Source organism: Camellia sinensis, chromosome 1, assembly GCF_055761805.1.
Source record: "Camellia sinensis isolate YWXY chromosome 1, ASM5576180v1, whole genome shotgun sequence".
Classification (NCBI taxonomy): domain Eukaryota; kingdom Viridiplantae; phylum Streptophyta; class Magnoliopsida; order Ericales; family Theaceae; genus Camellia; species Camellia sinensis.
Genome location: NC_138961.1, coordinates 124,174,928 through 124,195,349, shown reverse-complemented (window position 1 = coordinate 124,195,349; position 20,422 = coordinate 124,174,928). Strand labels below are relative to the sequence as shown.

The following is a 20,422-nucleotide window of genomic DNA, read 5'->3' as shown; positions in this document are numbered from 1 at the left end:
TTGCCCACACAGATGAAGACTGGGGGAATAATCAACCGGATGACACTTGGTACCTCGATGAGGTTGACCATATGACAAGAAGTGGGCGGTACTTCAAACCCCCACACCTGGACCAACCCGAGGCATCCGGGAAGGATAGAGAAGCGGAGAAACAGAAGGAGAAGCAGATTGAAGAGGAAGCTGTGCTAAAACAATTAAAGAAGATACAAGCAGACATCTCCATCTGGGGACTGCTAATGGCATCACGAGTACATAGAGAAGCCGTCCTATCTGCTATGGACAAGTCCAAACTCTCCATAGACACCACGCCTGAACAGCTGGTTGGGCTGGTTTTTCCGGGAGGAGGTTCCCCGGCATTAACCTTTTCGGACAAGGAACTACCGCCTGAGGGCACAAATCATAACAAACCTCTCTATATTTCTATGGAATGTAGAGATAAGTGGATACCGATGGTACTTGTTGATACCGGGTCTGCAATTAATGTCTGCCCGACCAGAACGGCATATGCAATCGGGTTGAAGCCCGTGGACTTCGTCCCAACTACCCAAGTGATCAGAGCATACGACAATACCAGCAGAGAAGTGATGGGGACTGTTAAAATTCAAACCAAGGTTGGTCCCGGACAACACAGCATCGAATTTCATATCTTGGACGTTCCCGCAACCTTTAACCTACTTTTGGGGCGACCGTGGTTGCACCAGGTCAAAGCAGTCTCTTCCACTCTACATCAGATGCTAAAGTACCCTCACGGGAAAGGGGTAGCGATCGTTTTTGGAAATTCATCAATCCATCCGCCGCCGGAAGTGTCCACACCTGTCTTGGAGATCGAGCACGGCACGGAATGTGTTTTTGTCGGGGTTCACTTTGGCGGAGGCCCGAATTGTACAGAATGTCATGGCTGTGAATGAGGGTATGTACGTTAGTGCTCAATCTATCTACCTCATGAACAAGCTAAAACATACTCCCGGGATGGGATTAGGGAGAAGTGGCCGGAAGGGCGTCTCAGTGTTGGCCGAAGTGCCACACAACCCTCACGCCTTTGGACTGGGTTATCTGCCCACCAAAGAGGACTGGGTGAGGAAAGGGAAAGAAATGGCCGGAAGGGCCAGAGCAAAGAAGGCCGGGAAGCCATTTGAGTTAATGCATAGGCCCATCTAGGGTACCCTAAACGGACGCTTCGTCCGGGAGGGGGAAGATTTTCCATTCTGCGGCTTCCCGGAGCCATGGCTAAACGCGGAGGGGAAGCGTGTGCCTGGTTTTGAAATCTTCTTCGACATACAATTATCTGGGGATGACGTTGCCGAAGCGCAGACAGACCCACCAACTGAGTTTGAGCAATGTGAAGCAGTGGATCCTGAGAGCACAGAGCTTGAAATGGGGGTAGCACTGGCGTGTCTACTATCAGATCCTCCGATCGGCCAAGAGTGCTTGGGGGATAACTCTTCGGTTTCTATGATTGGAGATAAAATAGCTGCAGGCTTTCCAGCGCCGTTCTTGGATGCATCTATCGCACCTTCTCTCATCTGGCAATATGAAGAAGGCTTTTTATCTAGCAGTTCCGGGTCAGGTAGTGAGTCGGAATCTGATTCCACCGAATCTTGTGCGTCGGAATTAGATTCCAGCTCGACTGAGTCTGAGTCCGGTATTCCTGGGGGTGATAACCCGGATACCACAGTCCTGTCTAGGTCGTCATTTTCATTTTCTTTTGAGTCTGTTGTAACAGAGGAATCTGACGGCTTGGAAATATTTAATGAGAATGATGTGGATGTGGTTTCTGAGTATTTTTCTGTGCCTTTGATTTATTGCTTAAATCAGGATTTTCAAAATTTTGATGAAAACAACGAGGGAGAAATTCCCCCAGTTTTGCAACGTTTAATTGATCAAGAGCAGGAAAGATTTGTTAAACCTTTAATGGATGAAATCACTACTGTGAATGTTGGTACTGAGAAGGACCCGCGGCTGGTCCAGATCGGGTCCACGTTGTCTTCGGAGGAGCGCGAGCGCTTAGTCGCTTTATTAAAAGATTTCAAAGATGTTTTCGCGTGGTCCTATGAAGACATGCCTGGAATCGATCCTGAGATTGTACAGCACCGGATCCCTCTTGATCCCGAGGCCCGCCCTATCAAACAGAAACTCAGAAGGATTCGCTCGGACTGGGCTCTCAAAATTAAGGAAGAGGTCACCAAGCAAATTGACGCAGGGTTCCTGCTGGTATCTGAATACCCAACTTGGTTGGCCAACATTGTTCCGGTGCCAAAGAAGGACGGCAGAATTCGGGTCTGTGTAGACTTCAGAGATTTGAACAGGGCCAGTCCGAAGGACGACTTTCCTTTGCCACACATTGATGAATTGGTGGATTTCACGGAAGGACACGCCTTGCTTTCGTTTATGGATGGTTTCTCAGGCTATAATCAGATAGTAATGGCACCCGAAGACCGGGAGAAGACTGCGTTCACTACCCCGTGGGGTACATATTGTTATAGAGTGATGCCATTCGGGTTGAAAAATGCTGGAGCTACGTATCAACGGGCAGCAACCACAATATTGCATGATATGATCCATAAAGAGGTCGAGGTGTATGTGGACGACATGATTGTCAAGTCCAAAGAAAGAGAGGGCCACTACACCGCCTTACAAAAATTCTTTCAAAGGATCAAAGAGTTTCGGCTGCGACTGAATCCCCAGAAATGCACGTTTGGTGTTACAGCAGGGAAGATGCTAGGGTTTCTGATTACACAAAGGGGCATCGAGGTCGACCCTTCCAAAATCAAGGCCATCTTAGAAATGCCACCACCAAGGACTGAAAAGGAGATGCGAGGCTTTCTGGGTAAAGTGCAATTCATAAGACGGTTTATTTCTAAATTAACCTTGACTTGTGAACCACTTTTTGGTCTCCTGAAGAAAGGAAAGAAATTCCAATGGGACGGCCGATGTCAAGCAGCTTTTGAGCAGATCAAAGAGTATCTACAGAACCCGCCCGTGTTGTCACCACCAGAGCCGGGGAGACCGTTGATATTGTACCTTTCGGTAACTGAGACTACCATAGGCTGCATGCTCGCGCAGGAGTCAGAAGACAAAGTGGAAAGAGCCATTTACTATCTGAGCAAAAAGATGCTGGATTACGAGACCCGCTATACACCGCTGGAGAAGGCTTGTTTGGCCTTGGTATGGGCAACCAGGAAGCTGCGGCACTACCTGTTAGCTCACTCTGTAATGTTGGTTTCGCGTTTGGATCCCATCAAATATCTTTTCGAGAAACCAGCACTTACGGGTAGGCTAGCTCGTTGGCTGCTGTTGCTCTCCGAATTTGATTTGAAGTATGTAACGCGCAAGTCAGTAAAAGGAAGAGCGGTAGCAGAGTTCCTTGCCGACCACCCGGTTAAGGGGGATGAAGTGGTTGAGTATCTATTCCCAGATGAAGCCATTCTGCACGTCGAAGATGAAACTTGGACGATGTACTTTGACGGAGCGTCAAACCAGTATGGGTATGGGATAGGGGTGTTGCTGATAGCGCCTGACGATTCCCGTATCCCTTTAGCATTCAAGCTCCAGTTCAAAGTCTCGAACAATGAGGCAGAGTATGAGGCATGTATTGCTGGCCTGGAAGCAGCCCTAGAACTAGGGGCAAGACGGTTGGACGTCATTGGGGACTCGAACCTTGTTGTGTCTCAAGCAAAAGGAGATTGGAGAGTCAAGGAGGAAAGGATGATAATTTACCACCAAACCTTGGATTTGTTAATTCCTCGGTTTGAGATGCTAAATTTCACCCACCTCGTAAGAGAGAACAACAGGTTTGAAGATTCACTAGTAACTCTATCTTCCATGATAGACATCCCGTCCGGAGTCCGGATGCGTCCAGTCATTATTGATCAAAAGTTTGCGCCAGCATACGAGTCGATTTCCGCCATAGATGAGGTTCAAGACGGCAACCCCTGGTATTACGACATCTGGAACTTCTTGGAAAAGGAGACATATCCACCAGGGGCAAATGCCAAGGATAAGAGGGCCATCAGAAGAATAGCTGCTCAGTTCATTATCTGCGGGGGTAAGCTGTACAAAAGGGGTCATCTGGGAATGCATAAGCTCTGTGTAGAAGCTGAAGAGTCGAAACGCCTGATAGAAGCCATCCATGGGGGGGAGTGCGGTGCACACATGAATGGAGTAATGCTGGCCAGAAAGATCCTCAGACAAGGCTACTACTGGTCAACCATGGAGAAGGATTGTATTAGTTTTGTTCGGCGATGCCACAAGTGTCAAATTCATGCAAACCGCATGAACATCCCGCCGTCAAAGCTGTACAACATGACTTCACCATGGCCTTTTTCGGTTTGGGGAATTGATGTGATCGGAGTTGTTACCCCGAAAGGGTCAAACGGGCATGAGTTTATCCTAGTAGCGATAGATTATTTTACAAAGTGGGTCGAGGCCCAATCATACACGATGTTGAAGGCGTCGCACGTCGCAAAGTTCATCAGAAACAACATCATCTGTCGCTACGGGGTGCCAAACGAGATAATTTCAGATAATGGTTCCCATTTCAAGACAAAAGTGATAGACTTGTTGGAGAAATACAATGTGGCTTTCCATAAGTCATCTACATACCGGCCGCAGACCAACGGAGCGGTTTAGGCCGCCAACAAGAATATCAAGCATATACTACAGAAGATGGTGGGAACCTATCGGGATTGGCTAGACAAGCTGCCATTTGCTCTGTGGGGCTACAGGACTTCAATCAGAACTTCTACTGGAGCAACTCCATATTCATTGGTCTATGGAATGGAGGCTGTTCTACCCATCGAGATTGAGGTTCCGTTGTTACGAGTGTTGGCTGAATGCCAGATAGCCGAAGCAGATTGACAGCAAAGCAGATTCGAAGAACTCATGCTCTTTGATGAAAGAAGACTGAAAGCACTGTACCACATCCAAGGCTATCAACGCAGAATTGCCCGGGCTTTCAACAAGAAGGTTAAGTCCAGGAATCTGAAAGAAGGAGATTTGGTGCTCAAAGACAACCGAGCTCCGATCCACGACCCAAGGGGCAAGTTCAAACCCAATTGGACTGGTCCTTACATCATCAAAGCTATCTGGTCAAATGGAGCTGTGGTTCTGATGGATCTAGATGGCTTGGAGTTCTCACAACCGATCAATATGGACAAGTTGAAGAAATATTACCCTTGAGAGGCTCGCTAGGCCGAAAACCCGAAAGGACAACCTAGGCAAAAGTCAGGGCACAAAAAATTAGAAAATATAAAAACTGAGCTCGCAAGGTTGAAAACCCGCAAAGGGCAGCCTTGGCAAAAGTTAGAGCACAAAAGGAGAGTGAAAATACTCGAGTGAACCTGGGCCTGAACTACGTAAGGCTTGATTCCCATCTTTGGGATACGTAGGCAACTTCACCTTGAAATTCAGCCATAAACTTTTCCCCGATCAACTCTGTCCATTTTGATCGTCTCAGTCATCTTTATCCATCAGCATTTATCGTGATCTCCGGTACAGTGCTGTTCAGACTAGGGGCAACTTCCCGTTGCCACGACAGTGCAAAGTTACTCAGACTAGGGGCAACTTTCCGTTGCTATGAAGTGCCGCATTGTTCTTCAGACTAGGGGCAACTTTCCAGTTGCAGGGATCTGGGGTTGTGTATCTCAGTGACAGATCTTCGGCATGTCCAATTCTGATCCACATCGAAAATAGTTTTGAAAAGTTTTAATAAAAGTTGACTTTGTTCAAATCAATCTTTTTACGACTAAGACCATTTTTGGACCAAAAGCGGAAAATTTTTAGTACCGCAACTTTCAATTTCATTGATTTCAAAACTGAGTTCTCCTGCTCTTGCATTACAATCGAGGTTGTTTTTTTAGTACATTCATAACGAAAACTTGAAAATACTAATAAAGCAATAAATTTGGGGCATAGTAGAATCAAGTATCTCTGCGTCCCCTCCTAGAGCTGGACGAAGCATCTGATGCCAAGCTAGGCCCAACCTGTGCCTCCTCATTGAGCCAATCCAAGCACTCATCGGACAAAGTGCAACTGAAAATGGAAGCAGGGGCCTGGAGCTCTCTAGTCCTCCATGTTGTGGCATATCGGGCAAGCTATGTACCTCGGATCGGGAAAGCAACTGGGTACTCAATCCCCTCCGGTGGGCAGGTCTGATCATGACCAAACTGACGCAGGAACCGGAACGGAAAATAGAATACGCAGTGGGTTAGACCAATCAATTGGATCCCAATCAGCCGAGACATACTATAGCTCATTGCCGGGAGGTTGAGCCAACGACAACGCCAAGCAATGCCGTCTGCGGACAAATTGCACATCCAATCGAACCACCACCTTTCGTCAAGAGCATTAACTAGGCGCTGTCGAAAGAAGTAGCCTCGAGCTGAATAGGCCGGGCAAGAGTCCACAACCTGCAACTTGTCCATTAACCATACCTAGGGGAGGGATGGAAAATGAGAGAATAAAGAACAGAGAGATGTACGATGAGAGAAAAGTAAGACAAGGGTTTTGTGAGAAAAACCGAGCTTGAGGGTCGAGTGATGTGAGCAAATATATATGTGAGGTCGGGTGGGAAATATTACCTGCAGCAGCAGTGGACTCCCAGCAAACCTAGTCGCCTCCCGGCGATAGACAGAATCTAAGCCCATCAGTGTCTCGGCCAAGGTCATGGCAATACAGCTCTTTCCTTCTCTCAAGCCTTGGGCGACTTCAATCAGGCGAATGCTAGCCCCGCCGAAGCCCGAGGAAAGCAGAAAGTGAGACAACAAACATAAGCAGAGGGCGTGTTGCCTGAAACCCTGCCAATAATGGTTGCTGCGGTCACCGGCGTAGGAAAAATGATGGATCAAGCCGAGGATGTCCAGTTCCCCACTGCAGATCAGAGATCGAGCATCATGCGCCGTGAGCCCACACATCCGCCCTAAAGCCTGAGCATGGCCAAAACGGAGCTGGGGCAAGATCACCTCAGAGCATTCAGACTCCATCAAAACCTGAAAATCTTCGAAAGTGGGACACATCTCTTGGTCGCCAAAGCTAAAAACGTGCGTCACTGGATTCCAGAACCTTGCCGCGGCATAGAGAAAAGGGAGCTGTAGCGGAGTACGACTTAGCGTGAATAGTGCATTCAAGCCGAAACCCCGGAAGTTCAGCTTTTCCGAACCATCTAGAGAAGAGATCCAAGATGTGAGATTTTCTGCGAGAAACGCCTCCATCTTTGTCTAAAACTAAGATGAAATGAATGTTCCCGAAGTTGAGGCTTTTATAGAGGGAAAAACACTATTCACGGGGACACGTGTCAAAAACCAACTGGCTGCAGGACTAAGTGGCCGGCCGGCCACCTTTTTTGGCTGGCCAGCCATTTATTTTTTACAAAAATGGCCGGCCAGCTGTCTCTCTCCACAAAATTGGCCGGCTGGCACCCAAAGGTGGCCGGCAATGCTGCAGTGTATCTCCTTGGCCCTGTTTTACTCTTCGAGGGAAAGTTTCAAGCATTTCCATGCAACGGGAGAGTCAAAGGCCTTCATTTCCCTCTGTTTCGGATGCGTCCCGGTGCCCAGATCGTCAGAAGTACACTCTGTTGTTGCCAAGTTTTGTTTATCGAGTTGTTGTTTTGATTATCGAGTTGTTGTTTTGATTATCGAGTTGTTGTTTTGCTTATCGAGTTGTTTGTCGAGCGGACGTGTTTCGTGTTTTCGAGTCATTGCGCTCTGTTTAAACAATCTTTGTTTAAAGTCTTGTTTATTTGCGTTGTCAACGTTGTTGCATTTTGCTTATCGAGTTGTAAACTTGCTAAAGGTTCTGTTATATCTTAGTAAGTTGAGTTGCTTAGTTCGTTGCGTCGGTTCACTACCTAACTTGGTGATTACACAATGCACATTCCCATTCAAATTCTTTTTTTGTGCAAAATAAAATGATGCGATACGATGCTAAAAGTTTAAAAAACAAACACCTTTTCAAAAGCTATTTCATTCCATCATGCTTTACAACAAACAAAGGTACAAGTTTTACAAAATATAAAACTGCCTAACAATGTGCAAAGTGCTACAAACTACTAGCAAAAAGAAAAATAAAGCAGGAAATAGCAACATCAATGTCCTCGGGAGCGGGAACGAGAAGCACTCCTCATTCTCTTATGCGGGACAACCTCTGCACCATCATCATCATCTGAGTCGGAGCTGTCATCCTCAGGATCCCCCTCAGCCTCGCCTCTGTTCCCCGAACCAAGACCGGAGCCCCCCTCCTCAGCAGATGTCTCTGACTGGCGGTCGGTAGCCTCCTCCTCCTCCTCAACATCCTCATCCTCCTCATCAGGCTCCGCCTCTACAACGTGAGCCCTGCATCTGCGGACAGGCCCTCCTCGAGCTCCTCGAAAAGGTCTAGATGGCCCGGCTCCTCGGAAAGGCCGGGATGGCCCCGCCCCCTGAAAAGGCCCGAGTGACCCAACTCCCTGAAAAGGCCCAGATGGCCCAGCTCCCCAAGGAGGCCCAGGTGGCCTGGCCTGCGGCTGACCGGACCATGAAGGCATCTGAAAACAAAAAGTTCAATTCAAATACATCAGTCCAAATATATACATCAAATGCAGTTACAAGCAAAGGCTACGTGAAGTGGGTGCATGTAAATACAGTGTACAAGTGGGGTGTGTGTCAGATGTGCTCTACACAAGTAGTCTATCGATGCAGTAGAAATCAGCATGTCATCAGAAGTATGATAAATGCCAGAAAACTGAAGGGTACCTGAATGCCCACGACAGACAACTGTGCCTCCCTACGCAGGACCATGCCCTCGAGTGTGGCCACCAGTCCAACCACCTCCTCCATGTACCCTCGCGATGGCTGCAAATATGAGCTCATAATCATCAGTGAACAAAAGAATGTCTAAACATCTGAATGATGAATGAAAAACAGTGGAGCATACCAGCGGTGAGTCAGGATCAATGGCGTATCGATCACTGGGCATCGGAGGCTTTAGCGGGATCGGGGTCGGAGAGATAGCCCCATACTGCCACGCCATCAACTCAGTCGGCATATCTGGCCATCCAGGATGAGGATAAGTCGACGGAATCGGAGGAACCGGTCTACCCCCACCTCTAGATGTACCAGCCCTACTAGTAGAAGGGGCGTCTGCAGCCCGAGCTTGGGCCTGGCCCGAGGATGACATACCGGCAGGGCTCGTCATCGGGGTGCGAGCTCCCATCAATGGAGGCATCAAATATATGTGACGGTAAGTGGCATAGTGCCCCTCCTCAAGATATAGTAAAGCATCGCTACCCAGCATAGCGCCGACTACCTCCGAGTAAGAGAGCCTGTCAGCAGTCCGCATACTGACTGGGGGTACTGCGGGAGGATCCTGAGAAAGATACCCCCATACCTGACACAGAAAGTGTTCCCCCAGGAACCATGCCCTGCCAATCGGCCCTTCGAGCAGGACCCTATACTGGGAGATGTCCGACCCTCCGGTATACTGAAGTCGGAGACCATCACCCAGGGGCGCCCAAGGCTGCCATGAGATCTGCGGATGATAAATGCATGAACCAATCAGAAATCGGGAATATACAGAGCAAATCAAAGATGAAAATGAAAGGAACTGAAAGTTCTGAAGTACCTCCGAATGCCGCACAGTGTCAAAGTACTGTCGCAGGTAAATGAGGGTCTCTCGGGGTCTCGGCCGGTGCGGGCCCTCAAACACCAGTGAGTATGGGGTCATGGGAAGCCCTGCCACCTCCAACTCTGGGGCTAATGCTGGGAAGTATACATAGACCCATAGCTGAGAAAAGCAGTGCAGAATGTAAGTACGAAATGCTGAGAGCAAAATACAGACTGTAAAAGTGTGCTGTGAGTGCAATGTACAAGTAATGAAAAGCAGAAATGTAAATCAAGGGAACAGAAAAGTACCTCCCAAGCTCTCCAGTAGCCGCCAAGTAAATCTCCCCGCCCGCGGGAGGTCGCGCTCATATAAAAGTAAAGGGTAGCCAGGCCGGCGCCACCCCAGTCATACCGATGGACCTGTGATAGGTCAACCAGAGCACTCAGCAGGTATAGCCCGACTGTGTTCCCTCTATCGGCGAACAGGGTAGTCCCGAAGAGGAACATAAGGAAACCATGGGCGTACTGCTCCGTCTCCTCAGGAGTCTCGGGCACCATCTCCGCCCGCCGAAAGTGGGAAGAGAACCAAGTGTATCGGACTCTCCCAGAAACCCTGTCAACAGGCGGGCGAGCCCCCAATAGATACATCCAAGCGGCCTCCCACTCGCCCATATCCTCATCATAAGGGATGGGCCAACCTCCTATGTCTAAGCCAGTCAACACAGCGAAGTCTAAGGGCGTCATAGTCATGTCTCCAGTGGCAGAGAAATGAAAGGAGTTGGTGGTGTCCCACCATCTCTTTACCAAGGCTGCCATAAGTGTCCTCCTAGCGGAACAACGTGACAACCCAACGCAGAAGGGCCCGAACCCTGCCAAGTCTATCAAATCTCGGACACCCTCCGGGAGCTCAGCGTACCAGTCCCGCGCGGCGGTGGAACCATACCCCCGTACGCTGCGGGAACCAACCTGCATTCAGAATGAATACGTGTGTCAATAACAAAATGAAATGGGTTGCGTGCCAATGAAATTAACTGGGCTGCGTGCCAATGGAATGGAATGGGCTGTGTGCCGATGAAGTGAAATAAGCTACATGCAAATTTAATCTGGGCTGCGTGTTCAGAAAATTTAAAGTTTGGGCTGCGTGTTCAACTTTCTATCAGTGTGGGCTGCGTGTTCACTATTCTAATCTGGGCTGCGTGTTCAGAAAATTTGAAGTTTGGGCTGCGTGTTCAACTTTCAATCAGTGTGGGCTGCGTGTTCACTATTTAATCTGGGCTGCGTGTTCAGAAAATTTGAAGTTTGGGCTGCGTGTTCAACTTTCTATCAGTGTGGGCTGCGTGTTCACTATTTAATCTGGGCTGCGTGTTCAGAAAATTTGAAGTTTGGGCTGCGCGTTCAACTTTCTATCAGTGTGGGCTGCGTGTTCACTATTTAATCTGGGCTGCGTGTTCAGAAAATTTGAAGTTTGGGCTGCGTGTTCAACTTTCAATCAGTGTGGGCTGCGTGTTCACTATTTAATCTGGGCTGCGTGTTCAGAAAATTTGAAGTTTGGGCTGCGTGTTCAACTTTCTATCAATGTGGGCTGCGTGTTCACTAATTTAATCTGGGCTGCGTGTTCAGAAAATTTGAAGTTTGGGCTGCGTGTTCAACTTTCTATCAGTGTGGGCTGCGTGTTCACTATTTAATCTGGGCTGCATGTTAAGAAAATTTGAAGTTTGGGCTGCGTGTTCAAATTTCTATCAGTGTGGGCTGCGTGTTCACTATTTAAAGTCTGGGCTGCGTGTTCAGAAAATTTAAAGTTTGGGCTGCGTGTTCAACTTTCAATCAGTGTGGGCTGCGTGTTCACTGTTCTAATCTGGGCTGCGTGTTCAGAAAATTTAAAGTGTGGGCTGTGTGTTCACTTTCGAATTCGGGCTGTGTGTTCAACAAATCAGTGTTTGAGCCGAGTGTTTAGAAATTCGAGTGTTGAAACTACATGTTCAGGATGCAAGCAAAGTACTATGTCATAAGCTAAACTGCGTGTTCAAGCATGGCAAAGGTGTTGAAATGTACGAAAAATACAGAAAATGAAGTAAATACCTCTCGGGCCTCATGAGAGAGGTGATGCTCTGGCTCTCGGAGAAGCAGATCCCCAGGTGCTCGCTCATCAAAGCTAGTGAAGTGACGGAAGACAGCACGAGGGAGGACATGTGCTGGCGGATTGTACCTCTCGGGAATAAAAGGTCGGGTCCTCGGGGGTAGAGTCATGGGTTCAAAATCGTCCCCGGCACCTGGAAAGCCTCCGCCGTGGGGAGAATTGCCCGCCATTTTCAAAGAATCTGCAAAAGGAGCAAAAATGAGCGAAAATGAGCCAAAATTGAAAAAAGTCAACAAAAGTCAACTCTCGGGAAATGAAAAAGTCAACAAAAGTCAACTCCCGAGAAAATCTTCCAAATATTGAGACAAACATACCTCAAGTGGCGAAAATGAGAAAAGAAGCTCCGAAACCGAAATTTAATCGCTTCAAAGTGTTTAAAACTGAATGTTTTTGCGGAAACAACTTGCGTGGGGCGTTGGAAAACGCGTATGGAACTCAGATCTGGAGAAGAAAGTGTTGTAGGAGGCAAGAAAGGAAGAGATCTCGGCTGCATTATATAGGCCCCAAGTCTTGGATTGAAGGAACATAAAAAAGGAGGTGAAAATACCAAAATGCCCTCGGATTTGGGCATATGGCCGGCCGGCCACTTTTTCTAGCCGGCCAGCCATTTCCTTTTTGGAAAACTGGCCGGCCAGGTATTTGCTTTTTGGAAAACCGGTTGGCAACCTCCCCCTTCCCATATAACCGGCCGGCCATGTCCCTCACAGGCTCACCTAGCTCCCTGCAAATTTTGAGGAAGATCGGAGTTCCCGGGACCTGAAAAAGTTTAAGAAAAGTACACTTCCGGTCGCGAAATAGCTCCGCCGGGACTTCAACTTCAAGTTCTGACATATGTCTCATCATCATTTATCGAAATCGAAGTATACCCTTTTTGAATGAGTTGTAGCCTTTCCGGGAAGCGGATCGGAGGCCGCGATCGAGTTGCCTTCGCCGAAACACGCGTTTCCGTACTCGTTATTTCATGACAAACGGGTACCCTGATTCATGCTCATTTTGTACTATCGTGCACATAACTTGCATTCTCATGAGCATACTCACATTTTTATGCACATTTCTTGATATTGGCATACCTTTATGTTTGAGCATACGTTGTCACGCATGTTCCACTCTTGCATTGCGATGCATTCACTCACCGGCACTGCGTATGTCGAACTTTCGGAATCACATTAAATATATGTTGGTAGCATATTGTACTTGTTGCAATTTCTCTCTTTTATAGGCACGATATTGTATTTACGGTTCAATTGAGGCTGGTACGACCAGACGAATCGCGCAGGTATCGTATCTTCTCCGTGTGAGACGTGGCGGGGATTGAATAATCCTCCGCATTTCTTAACTGCATGAAATGTAGTTGTTGCTTTGCATTCTTGCTTAAAACTGTTGCATTTATTTGCGAATATTTGCCTCATTACAGCTTGCTGCATTTGCATGATCATTGGGTTACCTCCGACTCTTTGCATATCATTTGCATTTTGCCCCTCCCTGCGGGCACATTTCTGTTTATCTTGTACGTTTGTCTAAGTCTTCGGCCTTGTCAAAAATGGGTCGTCTCTAGGCTTTGACATTCACTCCCGTCACTTGTGACTTCCGAGTTCTATCAAAGAGGGGCAACTGTAGACACCCCATTTTTGACCGACCTTAAGACTCAGACGTCACTGATTGAGCACTTGGTGATGTTGCATAATGTGCTTGTTCAGAAGTTTCAGAGTTGCGGCCGTGAGCCCTGCCTCCGGACTTCCGAACCCTCTTTTGTACTTTGCCTCGGTTTGCGAACCAGGCTCAGTTTTCTTTGTTTCTTTTCCTGAGGGAAGGGAGAGGTCCCGTAGACCATTTCTCCATGTCCGTAGGCTACATTTCGTGGTCGTAGGCCATTTTGCCCATTTCGGAGTCCGGTTTCCGGTTTTTCGGGACCGCTGGCCGTGTGCCTCGGTTCGGGACCGCCTAACCATCTTCGTTTGCTCTGATTTTTGGCATGCATCTTATGTAATCCCTTTTGAGGGACACTAGGGTCTGAGAAACCCACTTCGAGGTCGAATACCATTCTCGGTGTTTAACGGGCAGTTTCCAGGGCCCCGAACTGCGTGTTTTGGCCCCCGAACATTCATTTTGCAACGGTTCTCGTTCATTTTTGGCAGGTACCTCTGTTTTATCATCGGGGAGGTCACTGAAGGGTGGGAGGCCAGTAATTGTTGCAGCAACCAGTTATACATCCTCCGACGCCCTCAGGCGCCCGTTTTTCGCACTTCCGGGCTAATGTTGAACACCTTGGGGCCATCTTCTTGAACTTTCAACCACATATTTGTGATGTATACACATGGGAGGACCCTAAAAAATGGTGGCCGGCCAGTAATTCCATTTGACCCTTTTGAACCCCTCTTTCCGGGCTAATGTTGAACACCTTGGACCCACTTTCTTGAACTTTGAACCACATATTTGTGATGTACACACATGGGAGGACACTATCATGTGGTGGCCGGCCACTAAATCAGCTTGACCCTTTTGACCCCTAGCCGGCCGGCTAGGGGGTGTGGCCGGCCGACCACCTGCAACCAAAGTAACTGGCCGGCCGAGATCCTTGCACTGTTCACTTTACAGCTGTAGAGCTTTATCCCCCAGAAAATATCAATATCCGGGGGATATTTTGTGGGGGAAAGTTGGCCTCCTTTTCCCCCACCTTTACACCCCCTTTTTGGCCCATATAACCAGCTGGTGGCATCACATATAGGGGTTGGAAAAATTGTTCTTCAAGCCTCAAGATCCATATCTCCCTCCATCCTTCTCATTTTCCTAAAAAACCTTAAGTCCTATACCTTGTGTTCTTCATCACCACCAAGCTCTACCATCACCACTTCATTTCCAGAAACAAGTAGAGCTTCTCAAAGGCTAAAGGAGCTGCAAATTGGTCCAAGAAGCAACAAAAGCTTTAGTCTTCAAGGGTGAGTGACATTTCTCCTCTTTTGACCCTTTTTCTTGATCCATTTATAAGCCCTATATGATTTTTGTTTCAAGCTCCGGCCCTAACTGAAAGTGGCCCTCTTTTGAGCTCATTTTCACTTTTCATTAAGGGCTCAACCCTGTTTGAGCCCTCCATGATGCACTTGCTTCATTAATCCTCTTATATGTCATAATCTTGCATGCTATTTTTGGCCCATGAGTAATCTGTTTTTGAGCATGATGTAATCTGTGAATGTGCTTATTTTGGGCCCTTCTTCAACATTGTTGAAGGGCCCCTCACCATTTGATGCCTCCATGTGCCACTTGTAGTTATATCCCTTATTTGTCCCCCATTTTTGCATGCTATGGCAGCCTGCCATGATTTCGTTTTTGGCCATTTTACAGTTCTGAAAATAGTCTTATTTTGGTCCATTATTCATGTTTTATTTAGGGCCTTTCATGGTTTGGGACCTCCATATGCCACTTCATGTTATATCTCTCTTTTATTCCCCATTCTTGCATGTTTTGTTAGCCTATCATGCTTTTGTTTTTGGCCATTTTACAGGCCTAGAGATAGTCTTATTTTGGCATATACTTCATGTTTCATTAACATTTTTTTTCTGTTTGGTGATTATTTTATATACTTCATGTTATAGCACCTTTTGAGCCTCAATCTTGTGCCTTTTTTTAGCATGTTTGTATATTGATTTGAGGTTTGCCATATACTGTAAACATTCATATTTTTGGTCCCTCTTCAATTTTGTAGAAGGAATTTTTTCAGTTTGGATTTTGCTTATATCACTTGCTTCATTACCCCTCTCTTGGCCCCTATTCTTGCATGCCATTTTTGCCCTACCTATGCTTGCTGTTTGGCCATGTTTATAACTGTGAAAGTGCCTTTTTTGGGACTGCCTAGCTTCTGTCTTTGCATTACATGTCCATATTGTGCATGTTTGGCATAGCTATAGGCCATTTCGGGTGCCTAAATTCGCATTTCGAGACAATTCCATGCATTTAGTGTCATTTCGCCTCATTTCGGGACTGTTTTGCCCCGTATTTTAGTGCTGAAATTCTATTAGAATGATTTCTTTCCATTTCTATGTCATCGCATCGCATTCTATCATCGCCTCGGTTTGCGTGCCCGTGTGCACGCATTTCGAGGCACCTCATTTTTCATCCTTCGGCATCCTATGTGAGTGTGGCTGAGGCTCACTCATGTTGGTATAAGCCCATATCACATTCTCATGTCATCGCATCGCATTTTATCATCGCCTCGGTTTGCGTGCCCGTGTGCACGCATTTCGAGGCACCTCATTTTTCATCCTTCGGCATCCTATGTGAGTGTGGCTGAGGCTCACTCAGGTTGGTATAAGCCCATATCGCATTTCCATATCATTTGCATCGCATTCTGTCATTGCCTCGATTTGCGTGCCAGTGTGCACGCATTTCGAGGCACTTCATTTTTCATCCATCGGCATCCTATGTGAGTGTGGCTGAGGCTCACTCATGTTGGTATAAGCCCATATCGCATTTCCATATCATTTGCATCGCATTCTGTCATTGCCTCGATTTGCGTGCCCGTGTGCACGTATTTCGAGGCACTTCATTTTCATCCTTCGGCATCCTATGTGAGTGTGGCTGAGGCTCACTCATGTTGGTATAAGCCCAAATCACATTCTCATGTCATTGCATCGCATTCTGTCATTGCCTCGATTTGCGTGCCCGTGTGCACGCATTTCGAGGCACGTTATTTTTCATCCACCGGCATCCTATGTGAGAGTGGCTGAGGCTCTCTCATGTTGGTATAAGCCCATATCACATTCTCATGTCATTGCATCGCATTCTGTCATCGCCTCGGTTTGCGTGCCCGTGTGCACGCATTTCGAGGCACGTCATTTTTCATCCACCGGCATCCTATGTGAGTGTGGCTGAGGCTCTCTCATGTTGGTATAAGCCCATATCATGTCATTTGCATTGCATATGCCATTGCCTCGGTTTGCGTGCCTGTGTGCACGCATTTCGAGGCACTTCATTTTTCATTCATCGGCATCCTATGTGAGTGTGGCTGAGGCTCTCTCATGTTAGTGTAAGTCCATGTTACATCTCCCATATCATGTTTCCATGTCATTTACATTGCGTATACCATCGCCTCGGTTTGCGTGCCCGTGTGCACGCATTTCGAGGCATCTCATTTTCACAGCTTAGTGCATACTAGGTTGTATCTTAGATTGCATTCTGTCATTTTCTCGGTTTGCGTGCCCGTGTGCACGCATTTCGAGGCATCTCATTTTCATAGCATAGTGCATACTAGGTTGTATCTTAGATTGCATTCTGTCATTTTCTCAGTTTGCGTGCCCGTGTGCACGCATTTCGAAGCATCTCACTTTCATAGCATGGTGTATGTTAGGATTGCATCTTAGTTGCATGTCATGCATATTGCATCGTGTTCGGGATAGGAGTTAGCCCGGGCACGGGAAACGAGGTACATTTCGCACTCCGAGTGACGGAATGTGTCTCAATTCCCAGTCACCGACACTCCGGATTATCCATGATGGAGTTAGGTTTTAGCTGTGTTTTCATTTGCATTCATTCTATATTGAGTTGTGCAATTCGACTCCTCGGCCATCATGCCTCGGTATGCGTAATTGGTGGCACGAGGATCGAGGCATGCATATATTTGTGAAAATACATTGCTTAGTTAATTTCTTAATTAATTAGAAATTTGTATATTATTTGGACTGTATTATTCGGACTATAATATTCTTTTATTTCGGGATTGTATATTTATTTGGACCCTCTGCGCGAGGGCCACAACTGTAATAAGTGTGCGTGTGTGTGTTGTATGTCTTCCAACCCCACGTCTTTCTTCCCTTTTATTTATCCGCTTTTGATGGGTAGATTAGGGCATATTTCAATTAGCATACAGTATGACAACATGTTTGCATCATTCATCTGTTTTGCATGCACCGGGCTCGGCGCATCATACTAACTGCATTGTACTTTCAATTCCAAATTGAATACATGATAGTTGTAACATTTCATACGCCATCTTAGAATAGCCGAGCCTGCTATAGTTGCATTTTGCATGTGTTGCATTAGGCATTTCTGTATAGTTAGGATCATGCATAAAATTCTAATGAGTTTCTGTTTTGGCTTGGAGTACCCGGTAAGCTTTATGCTTTAGCATCCCTGCATGCGTGTGAGTGACTGCCATAAATAGCATGCTTACCATGAGGCTAAATGCTTATGTGATATAACTGCCTGAATGCCTGTGGGTGAAGGTTGGGTTAGTTGGATTGGAATAAATCATCAAATGTTTCAAGCCTACCTGCGGGTAGCAAACCATTTTCAAAAAGCGAACATGAAATGTTTTTGTTCCAATTCAGGCGATCCAGTCTATACTTGTATGCTGTGCGCATCACATAGTAACCTAGGCTAATAACCGGAATAAGAACTCAAAATGTTTTCAAAAATAGATATCATGGTTAGTAGAGGCCGATCTTTGATCGGGCGAGCGGGGGTGCTCACGAAGTGACCTTCCCCAATCGTACCCAAGTTCCCGAGCCGAGGCAACTTTGGTGATGACGGACACGTGGCCTTTGGCACCGAGTCAGGGTTTCCTAAATTTCCCATTAAAAAACATTTAGGTGGCGACTCTGTATCTGGCAAAGCAGTCCATGTTTGGCACTTCTTTCAAAATCTGTTTTTCTCAAAACGATTTGCCGGATTTGGACTCTTTGGTTCAGACTTAGAACCGTGACTACAAAAGTCGAGTCCGAGCTGTAGCGAGGTCCCTCGCGGGCTGGTTACACATGGCTGTACATAGTCTGTTATAGGTTGACTCGTTTTGGATGATCCTATCTGTAATGAATTTTGTGAAACTGTATTTCTGATGTGGGTTATTAACGTATCTGAGTATAGTTTGTTTGATGTGTATATAAGCACGGCTCTATGGACAAAGTTTTTAATTTTTGCTTCCGTTTGGCCCCTTTACTCTGACAAGTCTTCTTGTTTCGGTCTAAGGCCGTAGGTAATCACAGGATTACTGGCCGGTCATGTCCTCAACCCATAAGGGCGGGTTCGGGTCGTGACACGGCATATCACCTGTACCTGAAATTGATGTCCCATATAGGGTGAGCCAACGCCCAGTAGAGATATGCTAAACATACTATGAGCAATAACTAAAGCATTCGCATTTGATAAATGTTACCACTTATAAATCAACTTACAACATTACCTAGTTCCATGACAAATATGGCCATGTTTCATTTCACTTTCCGTTACTTAACCAATTTTCAATTTATGAACATTGCTCAGAACCTGGCCAAACAATTTAATGAGACTACATCTCATATCAAAACACTTCCTTTTCAAATGAGTTACCAATTCATATCAACATTACTTCAATTTCAAATGAGATAACAACTCATAATAAAACACTTCCATACTTCACAAATGATACACAGATTTGCTGTATCAATGGAGTCCATCCCCTATCTCCTCCTAAATAACATCCAGTTTAGGAGTCCATCCCCTATCTCCTCCCAAACCGTGGAGTACATCCATATCTCCTCCCACACAATACAATGTATATAAATGCTTATCATATACAAGATTAATCAATACACATATTCGATGTATTATTCCAACCGTCACATTCAATGACATATTCAACATGATTAGTTTCAGTTCACCTAATCATCATTCGGTGTCTACAACAACCAAGACTATCCTCTACCGATAGCCCAAAGCAATTATTTCTAAACAGATAATAAATGCATCAACAGATAAATTAACAACATTCTCAAAAGTGAGTGATTAATCAATCCAACTCCACCATTCATTCTCATAATTTCTCAATTTCACTATATCCAAGCCAATTTCATTATTTCACAATGAAAGTCATTAATTACACTAATGACCCAATAAAACCCAAATATGGCATTTCCCCCATTTTTCCCAATATTGACCCAAAGGTCCAAATATCATTAATAAACGTTCATAACCTCATTTTAAGACCCACATACACATATATAGTTCAAAAGGAACAAAACCCCTCTTTTCAATACTTCAAACCTCAAACCCTAACTCCCAAAGTTACCTAACTTCAACATTACATCAAAATGACTACAAGTTTATGTCAAAGACTATAAATATGAGTAGTTATCCCTACCTCAAATGGAGAGACCAAATGGAGAAGCTGAAGGATTTCGAAGGTGCTCCAAACCCAATAATTTTCGGATCAAAATGAAGAGCAAGCCAAACCCCACACTTTATATAAAGGGACCAAGGTAGAAGATCACTTGATCTAGATGATTTTGTAGAGAGAAGTTGAAGTCTAGAGTGAGAGGCTCTCAAGTTTGGGTTTTGAAAAGTAAGCGAGAGAGAGAAAGTCGAAAAAGTGATCCAAAAAGTGATTTCACTGACTGATATACAAACAGGTACGCTCGAGCGTGGAACTCCCCGCTCGAGCGTCAAAAGCGCCGCTCGAGCGCTGGATGCACACTTCCAGAAGTTTTGCAGGCGATGGTCCCCGCTCGAGCGTGAAAGCGGACGCTCGAGCGTCTGACGACCTGCAGAACAAACTATTGGGAGATGAATAATCACGCTCGAGCGTCAAAATGCCCGCTCGAGCGTGAAGGCCGAAATCTGGGCATCAACTTTTGGTTTCTAAACACAACCAACCTGTTCCCAACCTGCCCAACACAACCCAAGACTCAAACACAAAAAGTAAAGGGTAGAAATGAGAATAAGACAATGACCAACATCCACA

At 46.2% G+C, this 20,422-nt stretch overlaps 1 protein-coding gene across 1 annotated transcript in view; it reads right to left on the bottom strand.

Moving 5' to 3' along the window:
- Positions 1-9,153, bottom strand: part of LOC145819732 (uncharacterized) — a 55,176-nt gene extending 46,023 nt beyond the window's left edge. Inside the window, exons 1-3 of the mRNA XM_082913617.1 lie at positions 8,911-9,153; positions 8,730-8,828; positions 8,224-8,521 (exon numbers count right to left, since the gene is read on the bottom strand). Coding sequence (XP_082769743.1) covers positions 8,224-8,521; positions 8,730-8,828; positions 8,911-9,153 — 640 coding nt within the window. The remainder of the gene's footprint in view (positions 1-8,223; positions 8,522-8,729; positions 8,829-8,910) is intronic.
- Between the last annotated feature and the right edge of the window lie 11,269 nt (positions 9,154-20,422).